The sequence below is a fragment of the Haliotis cracherodii genome, unplaced genomic scaffold, assembly GCF_022045235.1.
Source record: "Haliotis cracherodii isolate W230 unplaced genomic scaffold, xgHalCrac1.p SCAF_19, whole genome shotgun sequence".
In the NCBI taxonomy this organism is placed as follows: Eukaryota; Metazoa; Mollusca; class Gastropoda; order Lepetellida; family Haliotidae; genus Haliotis; species Haliotis cracherodii.
In genome coordinates this window covers 14,926,369-14,946,414 of record NW_027266274.1, presented here as the reverse complement: position 1 = coordinate 14,946,414, position 20,046 = coordinate 14,926,369, and the positions used below count along the sequence as shown (strand labels likewise).

The 20,046-nt window shown below is 40.2% G+C and overlaps 1 protein-coding gene across 2 annotated transcripts in view; it reads right to left on the bottom strand.

The window, feature by feature from the left end:
• Nucleotides 1–20,046, bottom strand: part of LOC139466782 (SCO-spondin-like) — a 39,075-nt gene that overhangs the window by 9,521 nt on the left and 9,508 nt on the right. Inside the window, exons 7-18 of one of the 2 annotated variants that reach the window (XM_071248463.1) lie at nt 18,851–19,021; nt 16,875–17,066; nt 15,566–15,844; nt 14,466–14,654; nt 6,618–6,806; nt 5,502–6,068; nt 4,699–4,890; nt 3,658–3,849; nt 2,794–2,991; nt 1,796–2,362; nt 1,038–1,229; nt 223–414 (exon numbers count right to left, since the gene is read on the bottom strand). In XM_071248463.1, coding sequence (XP_071104564.1) covers nt 223–414; nt 1,038–1,229; nt 1,796–2,362; nt 2,794–2,991; nt 3,658–3,849; nt 4,699–4,890; nt 5,502–6,068; nt 6,618–6,806; nt 14,466–14,654; nt 15,566–15,844; nt 16,875–17,066; nt 18,851–19,021 — 3,120 coding nt within the window. The remainder of the gene's footprint in view (nt 1–222; nt 415–1,037; nt 1,230–1,795; nt 2,363–2,793; nt 2,992–3,657; nt 3,850–4,698; nt 4,891–5,501; nt 6,069–6,617; nt 6,807–14,465; nt 14,655–15,565; nt 15,845–16,874; nt 17,067–18,850; nt 19,022–20,046) is intronic. The other variant, XM_071248462.1, reaches the window with a different exon arrangement.

Here is a 20,046-nt window from a genome sequence, read left to right as displayed (position 1 = left end):
GGGTAAAATCATCTAGGCCTTTTGTGTCCTAAATATTATTTTAGTTTGGATATAAATATTATGATATATTACCAATGTATGGTAATCACGGGACAAAATTATGCTATTCAGAACTAACAGTTAATATTTGTCACATGTGAAAAGGTCGACACATTCATATAGGGGTGTTAGTGTATACATTCCTGACCTATGAGTGGAAGGACGGTTTAGATGTTTACATACCATCGCAAGGAGAGAGCCCGCATGTCTTCAGTTCAGTTTCCTGGAAGTTTCCTTGGCATGAGTTGCCACCAAACGATGGCGATGGATTTGTACATGTTCTCCGTCGGATTACTGTAGCCATGACACCTGATCCACACAACGCGGTACACTGGGGGGTCGACCACTGCGTCCACACTGACCAGCTTCCATTAACTACAACACAATAGACACATGAATACCCGGGGTAGAATAGGTCATCAGCAACCCATGCTTGCCGTAAAAGGCGACTATGCTTGTCGTAAGAGGCTACTAACGGGATCGGGTGGTCAGGCTCGCTTCACTTGGTTGATGCATGTCATCATATCCCAATTGCGTGGATCAGTGCTCATGGTGTCAATCACTTGACTGTCTGGTCCAGACTCGATTATATACAGACCGCAGTCATCAAACAAAAAATCCAAACAAACAAACAACACAATACTACTTAAAACCGGGCAAATATTAACACTTGTGTCCAATATTTGGAGCCTTAAAGTAAAATTTTAAAAGTTTCTTGTAAATAACAACAATTTCTAATCTGCGCACGGCCTTTACAGTTGACACAAAATAATCCGCTTCTGCGAATGATAAGTAATGATTGATGGACTATCTGCACATTGCAAATGTCCATGATCCATGTCTCTTAAACAATATTAGTATATTGTTATTAAAATTTGACACAATGGGTAGTCTTGAGTTATGTCGATGTGAACTATTGAGATTGAGGCTGCATTGTCATCGCAGACATGAATCATTTCAATGCTTCGAAATTCAGCATGCGTGTTTCAATTACTTACTTGGGCAAGGATTGAAGCCACAGTTCCGTCTTATCACTTCCATGTTGTTTCCAACACAACTGTTTCCATTTAACGATGGTGCTGGGTCGGTGCATGTTCTCGTTCTGTTGGATGTTCCCATGATGCTCAACCCACAGGTCCCCGAACACCGGGTGTCTGACCATGGTCCCCAGCTTGCCCAGTTTCCATTGACTGCAACAAAATATTGCCCTCTCAGATTTCTCTTTATAAATGTGTGTTGGAGTGTTCGTTTGTTTGTTTGTTTGTTTGTTTGTTGTTTAACGCCGCACTCAGCAATATTCAAGCTATATGACGGCGATCTGTAAATAATCGAGTCTGCACCAGACAATCCAGTGCTGGACACCACGAGCATCGATCCACGCAAGTCAGCGTGCCTGACTACCCGATCCCGTTAGTCGCCTCTTAAGACAAGCATAGTCGCCTTTCACGCCCAGTATGTGTTGCTGATGACCTAATCTACCCCGGATCTTCACGGGTATGTTGTGGTGTATAATATTGGGGATTCTTATATGAAATCACGTATAGTCCTGGTAACCTTTGAGATTAATATCAACACTATTTTTTTCTAAATTAATACCAATTAGAATAATAGGATTATTAAGAAAGATATAAGATAAAAATGGACATCATAGTGTTAGTATTGTTATCAACATCCAAACTATCAGTATTGTATATAAAATAACAGTCATTGAACGTGATTTGAATGTTACAAAAGAGAATATACCCAATGTACTTACCAGTTCCCCGACACAAGATTTGGCTTATGTTGTTTAAGGAGTTCGTCAAGACATTAAAGTTTGCAATTTCGATTGCTGTAGTATTCGACGAAGCGATAGACAGTAGTTCCGCTTGAAAACGTTGCCGAATCGATGGGAAGTTGAGGGCAAGGACACCAACGGCGAACACCGTTATCCCGGAGTTCCTCGCTTCAGCAGCAGCGACACGAGTTTCGTTAGGTAAATTAGACAGGCCGTCAGTTATTACAACCATCACCCTAGGATAATTAGATGTGCCTTGATTTAAGTACTGGGTTGCCCTCCGAATGCCCAGATGAGTGCTTGTTCCACCGTTGGGTGGCGTCAGTGTAAAATTAATGGCGGCTTGAAGTGAGCTAATATCGCTGGTATCCCTGATGAACGAAGTCACATTACTGCTGAAACCTATGACTCCAACTCTGATGTTGTTGTTTCTAGAAATAATGCTGGAAACAAAACTGTTCAACGCTGCCTTGACGAGTTGGAAATCTGCAGTACGGACACTTTCTGATTGGTCAACCACGAAATAGATGGTTGCTTCAGGGCATCCTGTAACAAGAACAATGTAATGTTTTAGAGGCACAAATTAAGTTATTCTGATTTTGATCTAAATACCTGAGTCAACAGAAAAGTAACCTTAATGAAACATGATATCCCATTGTATGGTATATAGCGGCGTTAAACAGAACACATTCACCTCTTTATTTCATGTTTCAATCTTAAGGAGCTGATGTAAAAAGGAAACACTTAACATATTGGAAAGGAAAGAACAGTAATACCCATTGGAGAAACAACGGTTTCACTCAAACAGAGAATTCCTTTACTTCTGTTTCGAAAGAAAATGAATCATCATTCTTAGAAATCCAATATAATTATAGATGTTGCCTGCAGTGTCAGCATCATCACCGCCCCCATACACTACCGCGACTGCATGAACACAATCATTACATGTAGGTAATTGGGCGGTTTGCTGAAAATACCTTGACATTCGGGCACTGAGCAGAGCTGGTTACTGGTGTCGTTCCTCGGTCCTATGCAGTCGCGCCCACCGTTAGCAGGGGCGGGGTTGTTGCACAGACGTTGCCGGGACAACATTCGGGTCACGTTTCTCCCACAAGTAGCCGAGCAGGGGGATACTGTCCATGCATTCCATTGGCCGAAGCCGCCATTAACCTCGCCTGTAACATGATTTTATACATAGCATAACACATATAGAAGCTACAATGACAAACATATTTCCCCGTGACGAAGGCCCCCAAAATCCACAGTTAAAGTAAAACATCAACGCCATCTAATTATCAACCTGGATCATCAACCGAAATAGATTCTATTGGTCGTAATAGCGGTGATCAAAGGGATCACTGAAAATCAGTGATGACACCAGGTGTTCGCGAAAAGGGTAAAATATACCACAACACGTCGGTGAGATTATTAATATTACCCAGGCATTGCTCGTATATGCAGATTATCATTCAGCATAATATTCCGTTACTTTTAAAATGATCGTATGGTGATGCATCGTCATTACCTTGACATTAAACTCTTCTTTTGTCAAAATTATTATAATACTGTTCTTTAATACAAAGTACTAAGACGCAGTGATTAAAATATAGCAATTATTAGGGTAAAATCATCTAGGCCTTTTGTGTCCTAAATATTATTTTAGTTTGGATATAAATATTATGATATATTACCAATGTATGGTAATCACGGGACAAAATTATGCTATTCAGAACTAACAGTTAATATTTGTCATATGTGAAAAGGTCGACACATTCATATAGGGGTGTTAGTGTATACATTCCTGACCTATGAGTGGAAGGACGGTTTAGATGTTTACATACCATCGCAAGGAGAGAGCCCGCATGTCTTCAGTTCAGTTTCCTGGAAGTTTCCTTGGCATGAGTTGCCACCAAACGATGGCGATGGATTTGTACATGTTCTCCGTCGGATTACTGTAGCCATGACACCTGATCCACACAACGCGGTACACTGGGGGGTCGACCACTGCGTCCACACTGACCAGCTTCCATTAACTACAACACAATAGACACATGAATACCCGGGGTAGAATAGGTCATCAGCAACCCATGCTTGCCGTAAAAGGCGACTATGCTTGTCGTAAGAGGCTACTAACGGGATCGGGTGGTCAGGTTCGCTTCACTTGGTTGATGCATGTCATCATATCCCAATTGCGTGGATCAGTGCTCATGGTGTCAATCACTTGACTGTCTGGTCCAGACTCGATTATATACAGACCGCAGTCATATAGCTGGAATATTGCTAAGTGCGGCGTTAAACAACAAACAAAAAACCTAAACAAACAAACAACACAATACTACATCAAGCTGGACATATGTTCAATATTTGGAGGGGTAAAGTAAAATTTCGAACGTTTCTTGTAAGTAACAACAACTTCTATTCTGCGTATGGAAGTTACAGTTGACACAACATAATCCGCTTCTGCGAATAATAAGTAACGATTGATCGACTATCTGCACATTGCAAATGTCCATGAACCGGCAGCAATAAATTGATGAAAGGTTAAGACCCTTGGGACAATAGTTTCATCAATATCACGTCAGTCCGATAGTGAATACATATTGATGTATGTTTACACCCATCAATAACACCTGCTAACTTGTTGCCAGGGACTGATCATAGCTATCCCTAACTACCTCCACACACACTGGAGAAGGTAGAAAATGGCCGAAATGAAAGGAAAGTCATGAACATCTCTTAAACAATATTAGTATATAGTTATTTACATTTGACACAATGGGTAGCCTTGTGTTATGTCGATGTCAACTATTGAGATTAAGTTGCATTGTCATCACAGACATGAATCATTTCAATGCTTCAGCATGTGTGTTTCAATTACTTACTTGGGCAAGGATTGAAGCCACAGTTCCGTCTTATCACCTCCATGCTGTTTCCAACACAACTGTTTCCATTTAACGATGGTGCTGGGTTGGTGCATGTTCTCGTTCTGTTGGCTGTTCCGAAGATGCTCGTCCCACAGGTCCCCGAACACCGGGTGTCTGACCATGGTCCCCAGCTTGCCCAGTTTCCATTGACTGCAACAAAATATTGCCCTCTCAGCTTTCTCTTTATAAATGTGTGTTGGATTGTTTGTTTGTTTGTTTGTTTGTTGTTTAACGCCGCACTCAGCAATATTCAAGCTATATGACGGCGATCTGTAAATAATCGAGTCTGGACCAGACAATCCAGTGCTGGACATCACGAGCATCGATCCACGCAATTGGAATACGATGACATGCATCAACGGATGACATGCATCAACCAAATCATCAACCGATCCCGTTAGTCGCCTCTTACAACAAGCATCGTCGCCTTTCATTTCCAGTATGTGTTGTTGAAGACCTATACGAACCCGGATCTTCACGGTTCTGTTGTGATGTATAATATTGGGGATTCGTATATGAAATCACGTGTAGTCCTGGTAACATTTGAGATTATTATCATCACTAATACAAACTTTAAAAATGATTTTTTTCTAAATTAATACGATTAGAATAATAGAATTATTAAAAAAGATCTAAGATAAAAATGAACATCATAGTGTTAGTATTGTTATCAACATCCAAACTATCAGTATTGTTTATGAAATAACAGTCATCGAACTTGATTTGAATGTTACAAAAGAGAACCAACCCAATGTACTTACCAGTCCCCCGACACAAGATTTGGCTTATGTTGTTTAAGGAGTTGGTTAAAACATTAAAGTTTGCAATTTCGATTGCTGTAGCATTCGACGAGGCAATAGACAGTAGTTCCGCTTGAAAACGTTGCCGAATCGATGGGATGTTGAGGGCAAGGACACCAACGGCGAACACCGTTATCCCGGAGTTCCTCGCTTCAGCTGCAGCGACACGTGTTTCGTTAGGTAAATTGGACAGGCCGTCAGTTATTACAACCATCACCCTAGGATAATTAGATGTGCCTTGATTTAAGTTCTGGGTAGCCCTCCGAATGCCCAGATGAGTGTTTGTTCCACCGTTGGGTGGCGTCAGTGTAAAATTAATGGCGGCTTGAAGTAAGCTAATATCGCTGGTATCCCTGATGAACGAAGTCACATTACTGCTGAAACCTATGACACCAACTCTGATGTTGTTGTTTCTAGAAATAATGCTGGAAACAAAACTGTTCAACGCTGCCTTGACGAGTTGGAAATTTTCAGTACCGACACTCTGTGATTGGTCAACCACGAAATAGATGGTTGCTTCAGGGCATCCTGTAACAAGAACAATGTAATGTTTTAGAGGCACAAATTAAGTTATTCTGATTTTGATCTAAATACCCGAGTCAACAGAAATGTGACCTTAATGAAACATGATACCCCATTGTATGGTATATAGCGGTGTTAAACAGAACACATTCACCTCTTTATTTCATGTTTCAATCTTAAGGAGCTGATGTAAAAAGGAAACACTTAACATATTGGAAAGGAAAGAACAGTAATACCCATTGGAGAAACAACGGTTTCACTCAAACAGAGAATTCCTTTAGTTCTGTTTCGAAAGAAAATGAATCATCATTCTTAGAAATCCAATATAATTATAGCAGTCGCACATTTGGAACTGAACTGAAATCTTGGCCTTATTCCCTAAAGTGTCACATTTGCATATTTGTCTTCTAATTAGAAGTATGCCAACGTTTGGTATTTTTGGTTGAAAACAGGTGCAGATCTCTTTTACCCAGTAATCATCTCCTTATGCTTGATACAAACGAATTTCGACCTGTTTCGAGAGAGTTCACCTTTGCTACTGTAACGCCATCTTACCTGTGCATGCGGCAAGGTTACAGCTCCTTGTTGCCGTCTGAGTCCGTGATCCAACACATTGTCTTCCACCAAATTGAGGAGAGGGGCTTGAACACGTCCTTACTCTTGAGACGACTTTGGATAAATTCCCACATGACCCGGAACATGGAGGGTTGCTCCACTGACTCCATGGACTGTAGCCACCGTCAACTGCAACCCGAAAAAAACGTCGACATTGTAACTTTGGCTCTTATGGTCTACAGGATATGAATTTTTAAATATTGGTCGATCTGTTCGTAATTCTATTATTAATACTACTACCTCTGCTATCATCCTAAATATAAGTTATCATAACACTACAGTGTATAATAGAACGTCGGAATCCAAATCAATCCAAATTCCTAATTCCACCCTAATTCGGTTCATGTCAAGTCACAGGGCATAGGTGGCCCCGTCGACTGAGGCGCCGCGATTCGCTGTGAAGAGTTGCGTCCCTTTGGCACGCCAGAAACCTATCGTTTTGGGCGTCATTTTTACCAAATCGGTAATCTGAGACCTGGGCTTTCCTCCCACATTAAGCTGACACGCCGTCATATAACTGGAATACTGTTGAAAGCGCCGTTAAACCAAACTCACTCATGTCAAGTCATCCGACAATTGAACAATCTATACATGAAATGATGTGAACTGATCATTTATTGAAAAGATAATCCTTTGTTCTTGTGTTCGCCTCTAATTCTTATCAAACTACGTCACAATGATTTAAAAGTTCTTAATTGCCTGTGGGATACCATGAAGGCAGATATAAATAAAGCAACAGACCCTTTCCATATCCAATAGAAATACCTGCATAAAGCAGAGTCGATTGTACAATTCCGACTATATCATGCGCATGTGTTTTTGAATCACTATCAAATAAGAATGATACCAGATGTTTTTGAAAAGGTGAGCGTATCCTGCCCAACCGGTGGCACCCCGTACCCCATGCTTGTAAAGCCCAAGCAAGGATCTGATGTATAAACTGGCTGACAATGTCCTCGTTCATGTTGGCTATGTTATCAATATGTTCTAGTTGTTTTCGCAATATGGTTGAAATAGTGCGGCATAAAACAACATTTTGTCTACCATAAGAAACATTTGTGACAAGTGTGGAGCGGTCTTAAATATTTGTCATTATCTGTTATACAATCTATATATATGTTAATGACCAGTCACCATCTTATGCAAACATTAATTTTGTGTTTATGAAATGGTTATAACCTCGTTACTTGTCCTAAGGAGTATGTGTATCATATAAGAAAAAGACATCGCGTTGTGCTTTAAACCCCTTTCAACATTAAGTTCCATGTTCCAGAATCGATGTACTTTTATATTAACAGGTTTATCTTGGTGGACTGCTAATTATACCCAAGGGTATCAAATCCTTTGTACCCGTGAATCAATATTAATACAGTAAAGTACGGTTATAACGAACTCAAAGGGACTACTAATTTTAGTTCGTTATAACCGTAGTTCGTTATAAGCACAAATACAGCATACCAACAGCAAATAGTCGGGACCAAAAAGTAAGTTCGTTATATCCGTCAGTTCGTTATAAGCGTGTTCCCTATAACTGTAGTTGACTGAAGTGATAACGTTGATATTTTGATTAGCTTATATAGGTCAGTGTGCATGATCTATCTTTTAAATATGTTCACAGGAAACCTCAATCTTGAGTAGGATGTGTATTATTGAAAACATTTGGTGTAAAAATAAAAAAATACCCCCCTCCCCCCCTCCCCGCCCCAAACTGAGATATATCGGTTTATATTTGGGAATGAAATTCTAAATGTACGTGAAGGATAAATCAACTACAAGGTTAAATTTACATTTCAAAACTTGAATTTGTTAAATGTCGGCTTAAAACTTAAGTAAAAAAAGTAAAGATATCAGTGCACTTTAAAACACCCAAGAAAAAGTGTATATATCAGTTACAAACTCGTATAATTAATAAACCAAATAGTATTGTTCCTACCTGGACAGTTTGCCAAAGAACACGTAATTCGCATGGTATCTTCTTTTGTCTCGGAACAAGTTCGTCCTCCAAACTGTGGAACTGGCTGTGTGCATGTCCTGTTTCGGGAAAGGGAGCGAATTCCTTGTCCACATGTTACTGGACATGGAGGGTTGTTCCATGGACCCCATTGAGATATTCCACCGTGGACTACAATAAAATCAATACTCCGTGAATGTGACTGACATTTTATTTTATCCCATCCAAGATCACCCAAAATAAACAGGACCAACTGTCGCTATTTTAGGATAACAAGGATTAACAAGGAGATAGTGGATGATAGCTTGTATACGTGCTGTGATTTGATGACCAAGAAGGTAAGAGACACATTGCACGTGTTATGATTTGAATGTTATGGTATGTGATGCTACATTGAGATAGGACTCTTCAGGTTTCAGTTTCATAGATGCCCTGGAGGAACACCTACTCGTAGGAGTGAAATGACCTTAGAAAAGTTAAAGACAATTGAGATGTTTTCACGTTGATAGAAAAGTGCACATCAGTCCTACGTATCACATCGTAGAAATGTAGAAATGTAGAAACGTTATGCATCAAACAGCATGTCACAGACCCTGATTGAGACGTGCAAATTTCTAAGTTCTCTCTGTAGAATATGAAAACATATTTCAGCGTATTTCTTTTCACAATGTGGTGCTATGATTGAAGGGAACAACAACCATGTGAGCACAATTCCCTATTGAGTGCGTTGAAGAAGAGAGGGTAGTAAGTCCACCTTTGCAGTGATGCAGTGATTTGACACAGGGGTATGCTGCTGTGACTTTATACCCTTGAGGAACCAATCGGAATCGAGGATTCACAATTCAAAGGCGAATCAACAACAGCTCAAGTCATCAAAGCATTCGAGCACCACTACTACCATTGCGATATACATGTACACATATAAACAACAACAGATACAAACGCGTTGTTGACTTGATTTAACCATATACCCTGTCGTCATCCATCGCCTCACACTCTGCTTTTATAGTCCAGAAACAATTATGATATCATATACTCTTTAAAGATGAACTGGCACTGTGATGACGTTACCTGGAGACATGATGGTAAGGTCGCCTTGTGTGTTGGTTCCTGCTGCAATGTAGAAATAAATCCCGGCATCTTCTGCTGTGACATTAATGAGGGTGAGCCGATGGATGTTCCCGTCAACAGAGAGCACGGTCCTCGCAGTGGCAGTCACGACGTTTAAGACTCCTTCAGATTGTCTGTACCAAGCTCCCAGAGCCTGTGCTGGTGGTCCTGGCACTGACACTTGCAGACTGATAGTCGCCCCTATGTAAGTCTGTGGATTGCTTTCCAACATGGCAACACCTTAAAACAATCGAATCAGTGAGCACATATTACAAAGTAACACCGCATTGTGATAAAGGGATGGATAAAGGCACAATGATATATATATATTTAAACACAAAAAATGTAGATTTCAAAATAATTTCATTTTACCTGTCATAAACCACTTGACAGTTGTATGTGTTTGGCTGAATACATAAGATACATTTAGTGTGTTTTTGTAATATATCGATCGTTTTATTTTATATTCCATCTGGTATAGCTATTATATTCGTCAAGCAATCCAGCACGGATATGCATTTATACTATTTATAAAGCTTATGCAACAATTATTAATTTAAAATATTTGAATGGTTATTCTGCCATTCCTACAATCTATGAAGTATGGCTATGTCACATAAGTATAGTATATCTAGCTGGTTTTAATAGATTCATATCGGCTCCCTTGTGTAACTTGAATGCATTGCAAGTCTCTGATGCGTAAACTGCTTATTGCAAAGGAACAACAAAACCATTTCCATAATCATAAAATCATTAAAGCAGAGACCATTTGTATTTGAATCCGAAATCTTAAACAAGTATTTTGAATCACTATCAGATATCAGTGGGGTTATCGGGTGTGTACGAAAAGGTAGAAGTATCCAACCTCATCGAAAGCAACAATAACAAACACATGCAAAGGCAAGTGTTCATCTGAACAAACACAGGAACAAATGGTTGAAGTAGAAATAAGGAATTGCATCGGACATCGCCTTGGTCACTGATGCGCCAAATCCTGAATGACCTCCACACGTACATGAGTCACATAAAGCTTTTGAAAGTTTTACAAGGGCCTTGAATGTTATAATACCCGTCAGACCACCCCGTTAATCCGCCACAATCTGTGTTCTTACAATCTGTCTAAACTTACTTTGACAAGCAGTCAGGTTGCAGTTAACTTGCTGAGTCTCTGCAAATTGCCCTGTACAGTTTCTACCACCAAATTGTGGGGCAGGATTGCTGCAGAATCTGCTTCTGGTTCTCAGCTTAGTAGCGGATGTGCCACAGGTGACAGGACAGGCGGATGGCTGCCAAACACCCCACATGCTAAATCCTCCATCGACTGGAAATCAAATAGGAACGTATAGATTAATGCTAGTATATGAGGTTTTTGCGTTTAAGGTATGTTTGGAAAGTTTTGCAGTTACATCACGGCGTGTCTTTGATTCCAGGTATTGCTTGACTTCAGGGTTGCTGGGTACAAAGGATACAACCATAATCACATTCGGAAGTGGAATCGTATGTCAGAAGGACTCTTATGCGTCCCAGAACTATTACTACTGCTTTTTTGGGTGCTTCTTCTGATCCTACTGCTACTGCTGCTACTACTACCACTACTTCTGCTAGTACTACTATTGCTACTTGTTCCATTGTTGCTTCTGCTAATACTACTACGACTGCTGCTAATACTACTGCATCCACTACTATTACAACTGCTTTGCTGCTGTTGCTTCTGACGTTACTACTTCTGCTACTTCTACTGCTAGTACTACCACAAACTCGTCTAATTAATAAACCAAATAGTATTGTTCCTACTTGGACAGTTTGCCAAAGAACACGTAATTCGCATGGTATCTTCTTTTGTCTCGGAACAAGTTCGTCCTCCAAACTGTGGAACTGGCTCTGTGCATGTCCTGTTTCGGGAAAGGGAGCGAATTCCTTGTCCACATGTTACTGGACATGGAGGGTTGTTCCATGGACCCCACTGAGATATTCCACCGTGGACTACAATAAAATCAATACTCCGTGAATGTGACTGACATTTTATTTTATCCCATCCAAGATCACCCAAGATAAACAGGACCAACTGTCGCTATTTTAGGATAACAAGGATTAACAAGGAGATAGTGGATGATAGCTTGTATACGTGCTGTGATTTGATGACCAAGAAGGTAAGAGACACATTGCACGTGTTATGATTTGAATGTTATGGTATGTGATGCTACATTGAGATAGGACTCTTCAGGTTTCAGTTTCATAGATGCCCTGGAGGTATATTCAGGAACACCTACTCCTAGGAGTGAAATGTCCTTAGAAAAGTTAAAGACAATCGAGATGTTTTCACGTTGATAGAAAAGTGCACATCAGTCCTACGTATCACATCGTAGAAATGAAGAAATGTAGAAATGTTATGCATCAAACAGGATGTCACAGACCCTGATTGAGACGTGCACATTTCTAAGTTCTCTCTGTAGAATATGAAAAACATTTTTCAGCGTATTTCTTTTCACAATGTGGTGCTATGATTGAAGGGAACAACAACCCTGTGAGCACAATTCCCTATTGAGTGCGTTGAAGAATAGAGGGTAGTAAGTCCATCTTTGCAGTGATGCAGTGATTTGACACAGGGGTATGCTGCTGTGACTTTATATCCTTGAGGAACCAATCGGAATCGTGGATTCACAATTCAAAGGCGAATCAACAACAGCTCAAGTCATCAACGCATTCGAGCACCAAGACTACCATTGCGATATACATGTACAAATATACACAACAACAGATACAAACGCGTTGTGGACTTGATTTAACCATATACCCTGTCGTCATCCATCGCCTCACACTCTGCTTTTATAGTCCAGAAACAATTATGATATCATATACTCTTTAAATATGAACTGGCACTGTGATGACGTTACCTGGAGACATAATGGTAAGGTCGCCTTGTGTGTTGGTTCCTGCTGCAATGTAGAAATAAGTCCCGGCATCTTCTGCTGTGACATTAATGAGGGTGAGCTGATGGATGTTCCCGTCAACAGAGAGCACGGTCCTCGCAGTGGCAGTCACGACGTTGAAAACTCCTTCAGATTGTCTGTACCAAGCTCCCAGAGCCTGTGCTGGTGGTCCTGGCACTGACACTTGCAGACTGATAGTCGCCCCTATGTAAGTCTGTGGATTGCTTTCCAACATGGCAACACCTTAAAACAATCGAATCAGTGAGCACATATTACAAAGTAACACCGCATTGTGATAAAGGGATGGATAAAGGCACAATGATATATATATATTTAAACACAAAAAATGTAGATTTCAAAATAATTTCATTTTACCTGTCATAAACCACTTGACAGTTGTATGTGTTTGGCTGAATACATGAGATACATTTAGTGTGTTTTTGTAATATATCGATCGTTTTATTTTATATTCCATCTGGTATAGCTATTATATTCGTCAAGCAATCCAGCACGGATATGCATTTATACTATTTATAAAGCTTATGCAACAATTATTAATTTAAAATATTTGAATGGTTATTCTGCCATTCCTACAATCTATGAAGTATGGCTATGTCACATAAGTATAGTATATCTAGCTGGTTTTAATAGATTCATATCGGCTCCCTTGTGTAACTTGAATGCATTGCAAGTCTCTGATGCGTAAACTGCTTATTGCAAAGGAACAACAAAACCATTTCCATAATCATAAAATCATTAAAGCAGAGACCATTTGTATTTGAATCCGAAATCTTAAACAAGTATTTTGAATCACTATCAGATATCAGTGGGGTTATCGGGTGTGTACGAAAAGGTAGAAGTATCCAACCTCATCGAAAGCAACAATAACAAACACATGCAAAGGCAAGTGTTCATCTGAACAAACACAGGAACAAATGGTTGAAGTAGAAATAAGGAATTGCATCGGACATCGCCTTGGTCACTGATGCGCCAAATCCTGAATGACCTCCACACGTACATGAGTCACATAAAGCTTTTGAAAGTTTTACAAGGGCCTTGAATGTTATAATACCCGTCAGACCACCCCGTTAATCCGCCACAATCTGTGTTCTTACAATCTGTCTAAACTTACTTTGACAAGCAGTCAGGTTGCAGTTAACTTGCTGAGTCTCTGCAAATGGCCCTGTACAGTTTCTACCACCAAATTGTGGGGCAGGATTGCTGCAGAATCTGCTTCTGGTTCTCAGCTTAGTAGCGGATGTGCCACAGGTGACAGGACAGGCGGATGGCTGCCAAACACCCCACATGCTAAATCCTCCATCGACTGGAAATCAAATAGGAACGTATAGATTCATGCTAGTATATGAGGTTTTTGTGTTTAAGGTATGTTTGGAAAGTTTTGCAGTTACATCACGGCGTGTCTTTGATTCCAGGTATTGCTTGACTTCAGGGTTGCTGGGTACAAAGGATACAACCATAATCACATTCGGAAGTGGAATCGTATGTCAGAAGGACTCTTATGCGTCCCAGAACTATTACTACTGCTTTTTTGGGTGCTTCTTCTGATCCTACTGCTACTGCTGCTACTACTACCACTACTTCTGCTAGTACTACTATTGCTACTTGTTCCATTGTTGCTTCTGCTAATACTACTACGACTGCTGCTAATACTACTGCATCCACTACTATTACAACTGCTTTGCTGCTGTTGCTTCTGACGTTACTACTTCTGCTACTTCTACTGCTAGTACTACCACAAACTCGTCTAATTAATAAACCAAATAGTATTGTTCCTACTTGGACAGTTTGCCAAAGAACACGTAATTCGTATGGTATCTTCTTTTGTCTCGGAACAAGTTCGTCCTCCAAACTGTGGAACTGGCTCTGTGCATGTCCTGTTTCGGGAAAGGGAGCGAATTCCTTGTCCACATGTTACTGGACATGGAGGGTTGTTCCATGGACCCCACTGAGATATTCCACCGTGGACTACAATAAAATCAATACTCCGTGAATGTGACTGACATTTTATTTTATCCCATCCAAGATCACCCAAGATAAACAGGACCAACTGTCGCTATTTTAGGATAACAAGGATTAACAAGGAGATAGTGGATGATAGCTTGTATACGTGCTGTGATTTGATGACCAAGAAGGTAAGAGACACATTGCACGTGTTATGATTTGAATGTTATGGTATGTGATGCTACATTGAGATAGGACTCTTCAGGTTTCAGTTTCATAGATGCCCTGGAGGTATATTCAGGAACACCTACTCCTAGGAGTGAAATGTCCTTAGAAAAGTTAAAGACAATCGAGATGTTTTCACGTTGATAGAAAAGTGCACATCAGTCCTACGTATCACATCGTAGAAATGAAGAAATGTAGAAATGTTATGCATCAAACAGGATGTCACAGACCCTGATTGAGACGTGCACATTTCTAAGTTCTCTCTGTAGAATATGAAAAACATTTTTCAGCGTATTTCTTTTCACAATGTGGTGCTATGATTGAAGGGAACAACAACCCTGTGAGCACAATTCCCTATTGAGTGCGTTGAAGAAGAGAGGGTAGTAAGTCCATCTTTGCAGTGATGCAGTGATTTGACACAGGGGTATGCTGCTGTGACTTTATATCCTTGAGGAACCAATCGGAATCGTGGATTCACAATTCAAAGGCGAATCAACAACAGCTCAAGTCATCAACGCATTCGAGCACCACGACTACCATTGCGATATACATGTACACATATAAACAACAACAGATACAAACGCGTTGTGGACTTGATTTAACCATATACCCTGTCGTCATCCATCGCCTCACACTCTGCTTTTATAGTCCAGAAACAATTATGATATCATATACTCTTTAAATATGAACTGGCACTGTGATGACGTTACCTGGAGACATAATGGTAAGGTCGCCTTGTGTGTTGGTTCCTGCTGCAATGTAGAAATAAGTCCCGGCATCTTCTGCTGTGACATTAATGAGGGTGAGCTGATGGATGTTCCCGTCAACAGAGAGCACGGTCCTCGCAGTGGCAGTCACGACGTTGAAAACTCCTTCAGATTGTCTGTACCAAGCTCCCAGAGCCTGTGCTGGTGGTCCTGGCACTGACACTTGCAGACTGATAGTCGCCCCTATGTAAGTCTGTGGATTGCTTTCCAACATTGCAACACCTTAAAACAATCGATTCAGTGAGCACATATTACAAAGTAACACCGCAGTAACATATATATATATATATATATAAACACATAAAATGTAGATTTCAAAATAGTTTCATTTTACAGTTACATTTTATGTTTTTGACACGTGTTGATTACCTTCTTAATCATTTATAGACCCAATGTTTTATGTGTTTAAACGTTTAAACGTATATATATATATATATATATTTAAACACATAAAATGTAGATTTCAAAATAGTTTCATTTTACAGTTACAGTTTGCCTGTCATAAACCACTAGACAGTTGTATGTGTTTGGCTGAATACATGTGATACATGTTTTTGTAATATATCGATCGTTTTATTTTACATTCCATCTGGTATGGCTATTATATTCGTCAAGCAATCCAGCACGGATATGCATTTATACTATTTATTACGCTTATGCAACAATTATTAATTCAAAATATTTGAATGGTTATTCTGCCATTCCTACAATCTATGAAGGATGGCTATGTCACATAAGTATAGTATATCTAGCTGGTTTTAAAAAATTCATATCGGCTCCCTTGTGTAACTTGAATGCATTGCAAGTCTCTGATGCGTAAACTGCTTTTTGCAAAGGAACAACAAAACCATTTCCATAATCATAAAATCATTAAAGCAGAGACCATTTGTATTTGAATCCGAAATTTTAAACAAGTACGAGTATCTTGAATCACTATCAGATATCAGTGGGGATATCGGGTGTTCGCGAAAAGGTGAAAGTATCCTGCCTCATCGATAGCAACAATAACAAACACGTGCAAAGGCAAGTGTTCATCTGAACAAACACGGGAACAAATGGTTGAAGTAGAAATAAGGAATTGCATCGGACATCGCCTTGGTCACTGATGCGCCAAATCCTGAATGACCTCCACACGTACATGAGTCACATAAAGCTTTTGAAAGTTTTACAAGGGCCTTGAATGTTATAATACCCGTCAGACCACCCCGTTAATCCGCCACAATCAGTGTTCTTACAATCTGTCTAAACTTACTTTGACAAGCAGTCAGGTTGCAGTTAACTTGCTGAGTCTCTGCAAATGGCCCTGTACAGTTTCTACCACCAAACTGTGGGGCAGGATTGCTGCAGAATCTGCTTCTGGTTCTCAGCTTAGTAGCGGATGTGCCACAGGTGACAGGACAGGCGGATGTCTGCCAAACACCCCACATGCTAAATCCTCCATCGACTGGAAATCAAATAGGAACGTATAGATTCATGCTAGTATATGAGGTTTTTGTGTTTAAGGTATGTTTGGAAAGTTTTGCAGTTACATCACGGCGTGTCTTTGATTCCGGTATTGCTTGACTTCAGGGTTGCTGGGTACAAAGGATACAACAATTATCACATTCGGAAGTGGAATCGTATGTCAGAAGGACTCTTGGGTCTATAAATGATTAAGAAGGTAATCAACACGTGTCAAAAACATAAAAATGTGGAGAACAATTTCTCTCCTGAAAACGGGACGTGAAATATAATTTAGGCAATAAAGTTCGAATAAAGTTGACTCGGTTTCGCCACTTTTCTAGCCCGATTTGTGTGATATTGAAGCTCTGTCTTCATGTAAGTACAGTAATATCCTGTAGCTAGACCGGTTTGTGTGCAATTGAAGCACTGTCTTTATGTAGGTACAGTAATATCCTATAGTTAGACCGATTTGTGTGCAATTGAAGCACTGTCTTTATGTAGGTACAGTTATATCCTATAGTTAGACCGATTTGTGTGTAATTGAAGCACTGTCTTTATGTAGGTACAGTAATATCCTATAGTTAGACCGATTTGTGTGCAATTGAAGCACTGTCTTTATGTAGGTACAGTAATATCCCATATCTAGACCGATTTGTGTGCAATTGAAGCAATGTCTTTATGTAATTACAGTAATATCCTATAGTTAGACTGATTTGTGTGCAATTGAACTTGATTATGTCCCCATTTCACATGCGAGTAAATATTTTAGTATCAGACAGCCAATTAATCAATTCTTTGCCCACTGTACAATTATTTGTATGATACTATTGACGGATGATAGTCGTAAATGTTAATATGGTTTGAGGTAAGTATAAAAGCAGAAAGGTCCTGATTCCCGTAAACAATGAATGACCAACCATGAAATACTCGACTGAACACATTCCTATATCATTGCCGGTCTGCAAAAGTTCAACGCTTCCACCGATGGCTTGGAAGCACTTATCGCGTTTTGATTTGGTGAATAAGGAAACTAGTGGCAAGACAATCAAATCAAGTTGAATTTTATGAAATTTGGTTGACTTTGAACCCGAGACGTCAGCACAGTGTTGCACTGACCGGTTGACAAGCTGACTGACAAGCGCGCATCGTGAGGATAAAAAACCGAGACTATCAATTTTGTGTCCATCCCAGAACAAAAAACTGATCAAGCTTACAACAGGTGATTAAACTTGCATTGCAACCTCTTCCAGCCTTGAAATACCGTATTTTAAAACAATAATTACAGACAACATGAAACGTTTTATGCTACGTGATCTAAATCGAATGCAACATTTCAACGTGTGGTATGTTGCAAACACTGGTAATCAAATATGAATAGGTACAGTAAATATTACCTTTGCACACAAACTCGGAGTCATTTCTTCTGGACAGCATTAATATCTTTCAAAGTTTTATATTTTAAAAGGGCCGATCGGGTAGCCTCGTGCTTAAAGCGTTCGCTCGTCACGCCCGAAGACCCGTGTTCGAATCCCGACATAGGTACAATGTGTGAAGCCCATTTCTGGAGTCCCCCGCCGTGATATTGCTGGAAAATTGCTAAAAGCGGCATAAAACCAGACACACTAACTCACTCACTCTTAATTCAAAATGCGTATATGCGTCCGTGTTTTGGAGTTGCACCATGTTCTCAGGATTCAACATTCAGACGTCCCCACAACGTTAATGCTATTACAGAAATTGAAGGGAAGCATTTATTCACTTAGTAACAGCTACCCTAAAACTTACTAGGACATTGGTTAAGTTGGCAGTTGATAAGCCTGCTTTCGAACGTTGCACCGTCGCATTGCCCGCTACCGGCCAGACACGTTCTTGTTCTGGAGGTGAATCTCGTTATAGCAGTTCCACACGTGACCGCACAGGAGGTGTTGGTCCAGGCCGTCCAAGTCGAAAAGGCAGCTGGGTGTTAGAAAAAAAAGTTATAATACAGTCGACTACCAATAAAACGAAATCGGAAAAAAGCGATTGGTTAAACCATCGCAAATGGCAGTTGGAGTTGACAAATTTCCACACAAAACAACCATAAACTCTCAGCATGTGATAGAATCCAAACATTTGGGAACTTTAATTATTCTGATTTTAAATGACGTGCCTACGCTAAAATGGAAAAATGTTTGTGAATAATGTTGTTTAGGCCTTGTATTATATTCGATATTCCCGATATATAAATAAATCACTGGCCAATATGGCCGACGACAGACAAGGTAATATAAGATAGCAGCGGCACTGCAGTCCTATTTTGACCCAGAATTTAAATGGATTAAATACGAAGAGAAAGTGAATGGATTTGCATTGGATAAACAGAACGGATGTTGAATTTTTGTACACATCGCCATGCCTCAAACATTACATGATCTGGTAATGCTGGGTTCGAACCCCGGATTTCCCCCAGAGAATGGTTTGTAAACACGATTGAGTGAGTGAGTATGGTTTTACGCCGCTTTTAGCAAATATTCCAGCAATATCACGGCGGGGGACACCAGAAATGGGCTTCACACATTGTACCCATGTCGGGAATCGAACCCGGGTCTTCGGCGTGACGAGCGAACGCTTTAACCACTAGGCTACCCGACCGCCCCTGTTAACACGAAAACCTACAAGTCTATAGTTATGACCGTTACCATTGACTTTCCACCTATGCTGAAACAGTTGTACTACTACTACATCAATAACTACCGATAGCACAACTATAACTTCTACTACAACTCCTATCACTACTACTGCACCTAGGGCGGTGGAGTAGCCTGGTGGTTAAAGCGTTCGCCGGTCATGCCGAAAAACCGGGTTCGATTCCTGACATGGGAACACTGTGTGGAGCCCAATTCTGGTGTCCCCTGTCGTGATATTGCTGGAATATTGCAATGAGTATTGCTAATAGCGACGTACAACAATACTCACTCACTCACACTCACTACTACAACCAC